Source organism: Polypterus senegalus, chromosome 4 (genome assembly GCF_016835505.1).
Source record: "Polypterus senegalus isolate Bchr_013 chromosome 4, ASM1683550v1, whole genome shotgun sequence".
Taxonomy (NCBI): domain Eukaryota; kingdom Metazoa; phylum Chordata; class Cladistia; order Polypteriformes; family Polypteridae; genus Polypterus; species Polypterus senegalus.
Genome location: NC_053157.1, coordinates 159203678 through 159215869, shown reverse-complemented (window position 1 = coordinate 159215869; position 12192 = coordinate 159203678). Strand labels below are relative to the sequence as shown.

At 32.5% G+C, this 12192-nt stretch overlaps 1 protein-coding gene across 9 annotated transcripts in view; it reads right to left on the bottom strand.

The window, feature by feature from the left end:
- The window catches only part of slit2 (slit homolog 2 (Drosophila)), a 273310-nt gene that overhangs the window by 40172 nt on the left and 220946 nt on the right, over positions 1-12192 (bottom strand). For all 9 annotated transcript variants that reach the window (XM_039751559.1, XM_039751562.1, XM_039751561.1 and 6 more), the window contains 6 exons: positions 11151-11222; positions 10989-11060; positions 9125-9196; positions 8149-8312; positions 7341-7465; positions 7140-7237 (listed from right to left, as the gene is read on the bottom strand). In XM_039751559.1, coding sequence (XP_039607493.1) covers positions 7140-7237; positions 7341-7465; positions 8149-8312; positions 9125-9196; positions 10989-11060; positions 11151-11222 — 603 coding nt within the window. The remainder of the gene's footprint in view (positions 1-7139; positions 7238-7340; positions 7466-8148; positions 8313-9124; positions 9197-10988; positions 11061-11150; positions 11223-12192) is intronic.

Below are 12192 nucleotides of genomic sequence, written 5' to 3'. Positions count from 1 at the left end.
ATTTAATTTATAAGGTAATGATTAAATTAAAAAGGCAAAGCTGGGACTTCAGCAAGGAAAGATCCAGTAGAATAGAAAAAAAGAAAACAAGCAATATTTCTTTTCTGTGCATAAACTAACAATTAGACAAAGGTACTTTAATATACAGTAAGAGCAATCAAGAAAGGAACTAATAAAGAAATAATAAGCTCAAAGGAAAAATGCTAAAGACAGTGAGATGTCAAAGCCACAAAAAACTTAACATAATTGCTCTATTTGAGATTCAAAACTAAGAAAAACTGAAATACAGAGGTGAGGAGCAACCTACACATTTACCATTAAACAATACGGAGGTCTAAACCAGAGAAATTCTAAGCAAAACAATACTCAAGTGAAGAAGAAGACCTACTCTGTGAGAAAGGGTGCTAAAGCAAATTCCAAAGTAAAAGGCTGAGGCAGCAATGAGTTCTTTAATTTCCCTCAGGTAAATACAATGTATATCATGTGTAACAGTTGAGGGCTATACACCACTTAGAAGATCTCATCAGTTGACTCCAGCCAATATTCTAAACAGACATGGGCTAAGAGAACAGTAACCCAATTTTAAGAAAAATGGGTGGATTTAGGGATGAGTCCTCAATCAGACAATGACAGAAATCTATAATGTCTTAAGTTTTTAACTCAAGGTTAAACAATACTTTACGCAGTCATCTTATCTTGGGAAGAGTACATTAAAATTATGGAATTAACTACTTTAAATAACCTAATGTTGGATCATACCCTCTGTAGATATATACAAATAAAGTGAGTCAAGACAACTTGTTTTTAAAAAATATATATATATATTATTAATTATTGAAATTAATAATTTCAATAATTATATAGTTATAGTTATAAAATGGGTGCAGCATGGTGATGCAGTGGTAAGCGCTGCTGCCTCACAGTATGGAGGTTGGGGTTTGTCTCCCAGGTCCACCCTGTACAAAGTTTGCGTGTTCTCCCCGTGTCTGTGTGAGTTTCCTCTGGGTGCTCCGTTTTTTTCCCACTGCCCAAAGGCATGCAGGTTGAGTGAATTGGCGAGCTTAAACTGACCCTAGGGTGTGCCTGATGTGTGTGTGTTCACACTACTATGGAAGAGTGCCCTGTCCAGGGTTTGTTCCTACTTTGAGTCCTATGCTAGCTGGAATAGGCTTCAGCTTCCCTGCAACCCTGCTCTGGATTAAGTGATTAGATAATGACATGATATGACACTTAGAAAATAAATAAGACAACAATTATAAGAATGTTACCCTTAAAAGCATTAACTAATATTATTGAAAAATAACTTTACATCAAACTACTTTTTATACTGAAAGGTAGAATGGAAAACCAGTAATAGAATTAAATTATCTACTTTAATATATGTTGTGCATTTGTTTCTCTTAAACAGAAACTGCATTGTACTGTGAATAATATAAATATATACTAATAATGTTAGCTGGCATATTTAGCCCTTTGCATGAGCACAAGATCTATTCATAACTGAACAAGAAAACTAAATACAGTATATGCCCTTTGTGTTTACTTTATATTGCTTTGCATTTGTTAAATGTGCTATTCTAGCAGTACATTAAAAGTAACTAAGAAAGATGTCCCAAATTTATTGCCACAGAGATGATGAGGCAGAGTTTTAAAGAGAAAGGATCATCAGATGAATTGTTATTTAAATTCTAGCAGGGTTTGTTAATCAGAAAAATCAAAACCAATCAGTCTTCAAACACAAACAATATCAAAAATAAAATCAAAAGAATACAAAGCTTTAAATCATAACTAGAAAGTCTTATAAATAAAATGCTCACGCTACTATTAGGGTTCCTAGTCACATGGATAAATGTGACCTTTATGCGCACTAGTCAAAAACTTTATAAGAGAAATGACTGCAATACGACTTAGCTCATTGCTGTGCCCTTTCAATATTGCAGTTTGTTTTGCACAGTGCAATGGATGACCCAGTGTGCCAGGTTTACCAGTGGATTTGACTAGGATATTCAAATTTAGTAAGACAAAAATCATCTCATTTTAAGAAGGGCTTATCTGTGGAATGTAACTGTGTATGTAACATCAAACTGTCAAGCAATATGGCAAATTCATAGAAAAATGATGTACAGTCAGTCAAATGATTGTATTTGGTGGTCATCAGAATGTATGCGGTGCACACTCAATAATAGCTGGTGCAACTTTAAAGTATCTGGTGCACAGGCTATAGTAAGTAGTAGGCACGAGGTAGTACGTGGTGCTAACAAGATAGTATGTGGTGTACACAAGATATAGAAAGTGGTGAGCGCAAGACAGTGAGTGCTGTGAACAACATAGTAAGTGGTAGTGGGCAACACATAGTAAGTGGAGCACATAAGTTACCCAGAAAAAAAAAATTAACACTATGTCCCCTTATGAGTTTCATACAGAACATATTTTACATCAAGAACAAAAAGGTTTTACAGTACACAATCTAACCATTCAAGTTTACCTCTGTTTTTCCTAACTTTTTACATATAGTGGATATCAAAATCTACACAGTTTTACTGGAATGTAAGCTTTTCTTGATATAATGATGGAAATCTTGTCAGACCCATTTCACTTTTCATATGATTTAAGTAAAAACAAAATAATAATTTTTAGAAAAAAAAAAATAAGAACAAATGATAATGCCTTGATGTAACTGCTTTAAATCTAACCATTTAGACTCTAAGTCACGTATAAAGGTAATTTGTCTTAATCTGACATCAATTGAAGTAATTCTGATTAGCCATAAATAAAAATGAGCTCTTCCTGTAAGATTTCACTGACCATTTCTTGGTTGCATAGTTCAGAGATAAGCATGGTATGCACGGACTAATTCAACAGGATCTTATTGAAAGGTATCAGAAGTGAGATATAAAAAATATGAAAGGCATTTTATTAAAAAATGTTTAGTCCTAAAAATAACCATATTGTTTCTCACTTAAGAGTAACATGGGAAAAAGTTTGACATGACTTTTGATTTCAGGTGTATAGAATTTTGATATCCATTCTACTAAATTAAAGAATTGTTTTAGTTATAGCTCTTAGTCTTGAGTAAAGTACATACTAAAAATGTACATTCATATTTTTGATGATTGTAATTTACTAAGGTTAGATATTTTTGGGGACACCTGATAACATTCATTTAAAGGAGAATTCCATGGTCATAACAGGTGAGTATCATAAACTGTATTTCTGTTTTTGCAATTTAAACGTGAAAAAAGGAAATGCACACAATATATTTTTTTTTATCAATGAGGAATGTAGATATGCAATAAGGAAAATTACACATTATTATTTTCCCACATTGTAGTTTTTTTCTAGTAATTAAACTACATATTAGAAAAAAGCATTTTAAACTGTGTCAAATGAAATCAGTATCAAACTTAATCTGCTCATCATTTCAAGCACACTATTCAGAAACTTAATGAATTTGTATCATTATTATAATGCTATTGATAGTTGATCAAATACTTTGTTCCAATATTTCTTTAAATAATTTGGGCAATGAGAAAAATAAGTGTGGGCACTAACCTTATTTTTAGAATAAGTATTAAGTCATAGCAAAATCGAAACTGAGCAAAATTTACAGAGAGAAAAACACAAGTCTGCATCAACTTTTTATTTTCCTGGAGATGCACTTTACCTACAAATATTATTTTGCAACACTGCACATATTTTATTTGAAGATTTATAATTTAAACAGGTAATTAACTTTTTAATAAAAGACACCCTAACCACTGTGAAACCTTTTGACTTGGCAACTAGAACAATGTAATGTAACCCTCTCTTTAGCTAGAGTTTGAACAAATAGATGAATATTTACATTACTGATTTCATTATCACACATTTTACACTATAGCCTGGTATGACCTAGGTTTTTTTTTATGAAAGTGTAAACTTAATATATTAATATTGTACTTTCTGGGGGACACTTTGTTTCCAGTGTAGTAAAACCAGCTTTACAATTAACAAAAAGGAAAGGCTTCTAATGCATCTCTGCACTGTATGACCCACCCTGCAGTGAAAGTGTTAAGAAAATGGATTATGCTCTATACTGTAATAATAAAATAGTTCTCCAAATTGTAACAATAGAAAAAGAGAAGCAAATAAGGTCCATATTTAATATATTCAGTGTGATATGCTCTTCTCTGATGTCTTTGTAGCAAATATTATTTTCTCTTGTAAAACTGTCACCAGCACTAAACTACATTAACTCTCAACAAAGATTCTAAAATATATGCTTTACAAAAAAAGTGCCAAAACAGTAGTCAGTTCTACCACCTCCTTGCAATTAACATGTCTCTATAAACCTAAAAGAAAGTAACTTCAATTATATGCTATATGAATCGCTCTGTGCTGTTCAGCCACACATTAATTTGCAGGCACATTGTCAATTCAGCCTTATCATTGAGTTTTCCAGACAAATACTGGCAGAAGAACTATAACTAGAGAATACTGACATATTAGATAGTTTACCTGTATGACCCATGCAGTGTAGCCACAAATTATGTTTCCATACCAGTAAGAAGCCTGATTTAAAAATGAAGATTGAAAATATTTCTTTAGTATCTGTTATATAAATTATTAAATTCTGAATTGGTGAGACATACTAATAAGTTTTCATCTCCTGCTTTTGCGTTCCACTAAATATTTTACATGCAAGAGAGTGTATCTGATTAATCTTTTGACAAAAGTTTAGCTAAGAGGACCTGATAATTTGTTAATGAAGTGCAGGGGGGTAAAGACTTTCTCATTTCATGCTCGATCTTAATAGGCTTGATAAGAAGATTGCCATTCTCATGTGGAATTATTAAGGTAATTTAACAGAGCTTCATGTTTTATTATTCATGAAGTGCAGCTGGAGTCATTTTACTTCTTGATTAACTAATTTCAGAGTTAATGTGCTCAAAGCATGTAGAGATGCACAGTTTGGAAAATGAATCCTTAATCCTGTGAGTCACTGCATATTAGAGAAGCTGAGGCATATTCATTTTGTATAAATATAACATGATAAAATAAGGTTTTTACTTTCAGCAATATAATTTTTTCAGACATTTTACTCTTGCAAAAAAATGCTTTAAACATATTAAATACAAATAACATGGTGTTGCTCTTTTCCAGTAAGAAAAAAATATTCTGAAATCTCACTAGATTCTTTTTGGACCATAAGAGCTATCCAATATTCCTTTAAAAATCAATTTAGTTTGAGGTGATAATAAATCAAATGGTTATTCCTGCTCAGAAATTTTTGTTCTCTACATTGAAATGAATGCCAAAGATCTACCTCTTAAGTATAATATTTTGAAATGAAATAAGCATGCTTCATAATGGTAGTGTCTCCATTTCAAAGGCATGTACATTACAGCTATAAAATATCTACAGTCTGAGCTATCTAAAATGATTCAAAGTTCATTTACACCAGTATGGCTTGTACACTAAAAGCTAAAACAAATGGTACTACTGATTAGTTTACCAGGTATCATTAAAGGAGAGTGCATCAAGTCTATAAAGACCTCATCAAATGAATAAATCAAATGTTATGTTCTTTATAACCAGCACTTTGCAACAGTTTACTTACATCTCTGATGTCAGTGTCTTAAAGAAAAAAGTCTTAAAACAGTGATGATTTGCAGCACATAAACTAAATGTCACATCTACATATATACAATGACTGGACTTTGTAGAAGGAAGCTATTCTGTATTCTGTAGCAAACTCTGAGCATTTCATGGTGTGAAAGTAAGCTGCTAAACAATTTCTGCATTTCATTTTTAGCAACTTAAAATGGCTAAAGTGTCCTGTGCATAAAAATACTTTGCTGACAGCCTTAACACTGCAGGGTAATCAAAACAATACCTACAAAGTGTATTCCCATCTTATACAATCAGCTACAACACCCAAGAAAAGTGCTTAAATTATGGAGGTACTTCTGCCAGAAAACCCTACAGCAAGTGCTGTCAAGTGAGATATCTAATTGTGAATTAGTAAATGGTGTCAGGAGGTATAGTACCTGAATGGATCTTTGAAACAATTTATTAGGTGACAAATTCTGTCATTATAGACCCCAGAGAAACTGATGTCATGTTCAAATTCGTGCACAGGATTATATGTCAAGTAGACAGAATACAATGAAATTCTTAATTATATGATATATAATATGAAATGTAACCAGCCCAATTACAAAATGAACAACAGGTCCTTAAAGTCTTGTAACACACACACACACACACACCAAAAAAAAAACTGGCTGAAGTGCCAATAACTGGCTATAGAGCTAGTATGCAAGTGTAAGGTGAATAAGCAGCTGCCAAAATCGGAAAGATCCCTTGGCTCTCTGGTGTGAGAAAGCCAGAATCTGTCTCATTAGAATATCACTGCAGATGCATGATAGGGAAAGTGACATAAATAGAAGTAATTTTGCAAATTCACTGCTGGAGTCTGTTCTGAAGATAAAACTAATCTTTTTATAAATAGATTAGGTATTAAGAAGTCAGAGAATTTGAAAAAAGTAATGACTTATTTATTAAAACTTATTTTTATTCATTCAGGTCTGTAGGAGGATGGAACCTAATCTTGCAATATAGTGCACAAGGTGGGCAAAAACCCAGGACTTTTTCTATGTTCTGTGTGAGCCCTCCTCTCACACTTGAAGGCTAATTAATTAATAGTCACCAATTAACAAAGCCCAGTCATTTTACAAATGTTGGAGTAAAACAGAAAACTCACTGAAAACCCACATAAGACACCAGGACAATGGGTAAACATCACATGGACAATACCTTTAACAGCATGATTTTAACAGCGGTCTCTGGAGCTATTCTGCAGTAACTTCAGCAACTGCACCCTCATACAACAGTGCAACATAATTAGAATAATTGAGACAAATATTAAATAATTACACACTTGCATACTGCATAAATATTACAAAATGGTGTTTTACTTAACTTTATTACTTGTGTCCTGAAAGCATTAACTTTTTTATAACACTTTATATGTTAAGCATAAAGTGTTTAAACATAAAAGTAAAAGTCAAGTAAAGTGAAATGACCTTCTGTGTGTGTGTGTATTTTGGACTTGTGTATGTTAACTTATTAATTGAATTATCAATTGAACAACGTACCAGAATCCTTCCTTCTCCCCATCCTTTAAATCACATGTTCCTCCATTTTGACACGGGCTGCTAATACATGCATGAATAGGAATGTCACAATCCTGCCCCTAAATGTTGAGAAAAAGGAAAAAAAAAGAACATTGATTAGAAGATTTCAACAATCAAAATATACTGAGAGAATGATCTAATGACACTTGCATGACAACAAACCTTAAATCCATACGGGCATGTACATCTGTAGAAATCTACAGGATCATTGTTGCATGTACCATCATTTTTGCAGGGGTTTGACAGGCAAGGGTTGCATTTGGCGAGAATGCTGACATCAACTGGTCCTGTGTGAATAAATTACAGTGTAAGAGAAAAAATGACACCTTTAACTTTTAATAAACATTTTATACAAACACATGCTCACTAAATAGGGGGTACAAAATCTTAAGGAAGCAAAAAAAAAAATGAATTCCAAACTACACACACCATTACTGACCCATAAATAAGAATAGGGTTTGGGGAGAACGGTGCATACAAACATGGTCACTATTGGTGGAAAAGTTTATCAGGGCTAACAACATCATGAGAATACAAAAGGGTTTTTTTTTTTTTACTTGAAGAGGTCCTTGCTTGTCTTACCTGTCACAAGAAAACCACATGGCCCTGGAATATCTAGAGGCAGGATGTTAATTAGCAAATATCAGAGACAGAAACACCAAATGTAGATGATATTGAAGAAATCATTAAAATTAATGAATGGTTGCATAGCATGATGCATTATTATATGACAGTACTGCACTGTAAATCTAGGCAAAAGGTGATGTTCTTAAGCATCTTCTTAATTATATTTGCATATGTTGAATGACCTATTTCTGGAATAGTTTACATTTGATTATTTGTGTGGTTTGGTATACCTTTAAATGTTTTGAAATTTGATATTATATTAAAAAAAAAAAAAAAGAAATGACGCAGCATAAATAACATACTATGAAACTGATACAAGAAAGTTCATAAATATTTTCCTCACCTTGACAGGTAAATTTCTTAGACGGAGTTGTGAGCAACAGTTTGTCTGTCATTTCTCCAGGTCCAGTGCAACGAGCAATGCCAGGTTCTTTATACCCTGATTTCACCCAGTCAGAAAGCCATTGCATGTTACAGTCACAGTATAGGGGGTTGGCACCAAGAGCTCTACAATAAGCATAAACAAACATAAATTAAAGATTTAAGAAATGTCGTGTCTACAAACCTTAACCTGAAACTGAACATGCAAACTCCACACAGGAAGGACCCAGGACATGAACCATGATCTCCTTACTGCAAGGCAGTAGTGTTACCAATGCACCAACATGCCACCCTGTCATGTAATGTGGTAAAATTAAAATAATACCTACTAAAGTGTTTAACTCTTGAAACAGTTAACTGCATTAATCAAGGCCATGTAGAAGCTTAAAATGTTTATTTTAATCTGATGAAAACTTGATTGTCTCCTTCTTTTTGATCAAACATTTTCAACTGCTTGTTTTGTGAAAACAGTCTAACAGCAGGAAATCATAATAGCATTTAAAGCGTTTTAATTAAACTGTATTACTTTTTATTGCATCCTTGTATTATTATTTACAATGAGTTCCAAAAAAGGTCTTGCCCTAACTCTAATTTTATTATAAATATACACAAATGTATTTTTTTTACAGCAAAAAACATTTTTGTTAGTTTCCTAGATTGTATTTAGTAAATACTAAGAAATTATATCAGTCCTTTAAATATAAATAGATCAATATTTACACTGAAACCCTGTGTGAGTCATATATCTCTGTGTGGCACACAGATATTTTAAAACATCAAAGTTTTATTCTTTACGTTTGCTTTTCGCCAGGTAATGTCACCTTGAGGGTTGGATGTACCATTCTGAGAGAAAATAAGATGTAATTCAGATACTGTATAGCAATGTTTTTATGTTACTTCAAAAGTGCAGAAAGGCTCCAGCTGACATGCATACTTACAGGTGTGACAGTGCTGAAAGATCATGAAAGGCTCCTTCAGGAATAACCGAGATGTCATTACCATGTAGAGACCTTGGGTAGAGAAAAAATTGGAAAAATTACCAGGTATACAATAAAATGTCAAGAATCTATCAAAAACTTCAAATACTAAAAATAAATGGCTTGGTTATGAAAGAACTAACTGACTTAAGATTGCAGAATAAAACAAATATGCATATTAATGTTTTCTTTTAATTAAATTGTATGTATCCAGGTTTTTGATAATACAGTTTAAATGCAGTTTGTTACTATACAACTAAAAATGCTAGCTCAATATTATATTAAAACAAAAGTCTTTTAAAGACATTTTACCAAAAAGCTCTTAGTAACTATAAAAAATGGAATGTTCATAACTCAAGGCTGGAAAAGAACTGGTCAACAAAAAATTTTAGTGATTAGAGCAGTCTGTCAATGTTTAATTTATACCATATTTATACTGCCATGTATTGTATACTGAAATGTTTAATGAAGAATATAACAATTCAATGAAAGTGGGAGCACAAATAGTAAATAAATATGAAAATAAAAAGTATGATTTAGTGTAAACCACCCTAATTTGGGAGTATTCATAAGAATTGTAATGATTTACTTCATGAGGTAGAAGTACATAATAAACAACTGCATCAGATATTTAAAATATTAAAATATGTCCTTCAAATTAAATGTTTAAATACTAAATGTAGTTGAGGGTAATAGAAATGTGTCATTTCCACCTTCTTACAGAAGTCAATAGAGGTCTAGATTCCTAGTAAAGGAGCAAAAATAAAAATAGCATCATATTCATAATCACTAACCTTGAAAAAAATCTAAAATGATACCCTCACTTGCTTATGATTGAAATTTGTCATTTTTAATCTTCTGGGAGTGGTTAAAAAGGCTAGGGTGAGTGGTAAAGCATCAAATATCAAAAATATTATCATATTCGTGATCAGCAACCAGAAATAGCATAAAATGACATCCCAAATGTCTATATTATCAATCCAATTTTTTCAAAGTTTTTTTTTTTTTTCGAAGTTTTGTGAAAAGGAGTAACTTTAACCCCTTATATTCAATTAGGGTGAACCCCTGGGATTGGTTGAAGTGGCATTGAGAAGTTCAAGCCTTTCTAATCATTTTTGCAGAAGACACCTCTGTACTGTATGGGTAATTTACTTTTTATCATAAGGATGTAATTTCCTGCAAAAATTTGGTCCAAAAATGGCATCAAAAATGTTGTTATTCTTTGGGGTCTAGAAGGCAAAGGCATAAAATAGAGGAGAACAAGATGAGTCGAACAATGTATCATCTGTGGAAGTTTTCTCATATTGGTGAGTCAGGAGGTGACAGTCCAAAAAAAAAGTAAAATAATTTCAAAGCGTTCATATGTAATTCTTATGAACACAAAAAATGTGTCTATGAATTCAATCCCCTGAATTGCATGAAATATTGCATATTCCAGTCAGCATTAGCCTAGTGTAGTGTCTATCTACGTTACCATTAAAATTATATTTCAGTATTAATAGTAACTTTCAATTAAAATAGTCTTGTAATTAGTTTTACTATAGTTTTAATTTCAGTTTCTGAAAAGGGAAGCATTTTTAAAAAATGCAGCTGAGGTTATTTATAAGATGCTGCCACTAATCAAATTAGCTCTTGAAAACTGAGGCTTTACATCGAAAACAAGGCTCCAGACATTGTAACTAACTTAATCAGTATTTATATAGTGCCTTCAATATTCTTTAATAAAATATTTACTTCACAGTACATAAAATACACTTACAGTAAAAAAAAACCTTTTGGAACTAAACCTTTAATTTGAATAATGCTAACAAAAGTTAATACTCACAACAATCTAAGGGACTTCAGTCCATCAAAGGCCTTAACAGGAATACATCTCAGTCGGTTGTAGCTCAGAATTCTGTTAAGAAACACTGAAAAGTTACATACCACAGAAAACTGAAATAAAAGTTGACATAAATTGTTAAACAACAATCAACATCCAACTTACAAGGTAAGCAGTTCAGTCATGTTGCTGAAGCTCTGATTGGACAAAGTACTGATGTGGTTGTTACTTAAATCACTAAAATGAAAAACACAAACATAAGCATGTCAATTTTCTATGAGCAGTCATATAATTATTATTGAAACCTTAATTTCTAATAATGAGACATTAAGGTACAATGTAATAAAAGAGAAAATGTGCTATGTGAAACATGATTGTAAAATTCACACCTTAGACAAGTTAACAGTCAAGAAAAAAAGTCCATATAATTAAATTCTTGATATTCAGATAGCCAATTCTACCTCATTGTCAAAGATTTATTTCCTGCGTTCAGAGGAATCACAAGATTAAGTAGAGTCAGTTCTAACCTCTAATGTTATATTACACGAACCCTCAAAAACTTTCTTTGTTATGCAGTATCAGTAAGTAAAATGTGGTCTAAAAGTTTTTTCTAAGACCCCTGTAACTGCTAACTAAGCCCACTTGCTATAGTTTAATGATAAGTTACTCTGAAATGGGGTAAACACAATGCAAACCGTTAAAAAGAAAAAATGTTAAGCAAATGTTGGGACAAACTAAATCAGTGTATTTGACACCTTACAAATATGTCCCTTTACTTTAGCTAACCAATGCATTGTTGTGAGAAACCACTGGCCCTCACAAGACCCTTGAAAGGCTCCAGTAATCCAGCTTTGTTCCTGTACTGGTAAAAGTAAATCTTTTGCACAGTGTCTCAGCTCACTGTCACCCTGATTTACACTCATCTGAGTAAATGACAAGTAGGATGGGGTGGGTGAGATAACATGTTCATTTCAGGCATTGCACATTTCAAATCCTAGTAGGCCAAAGAGTAGACTCTTTAAATTGTGACAGCACAGTAAATACTCAATAACTTCCAAGATTTTTACCAGGTGACCAATAATTGATCACATTGGAGACTGGGAAAACTCTGATATCTGAATGATGGTTTTATGTTTATGGCACCACCATATTAGTTACAGTATGTGGCATTTTGATTTATGATGCTAAGCTCAGGGCTGGGCTACTT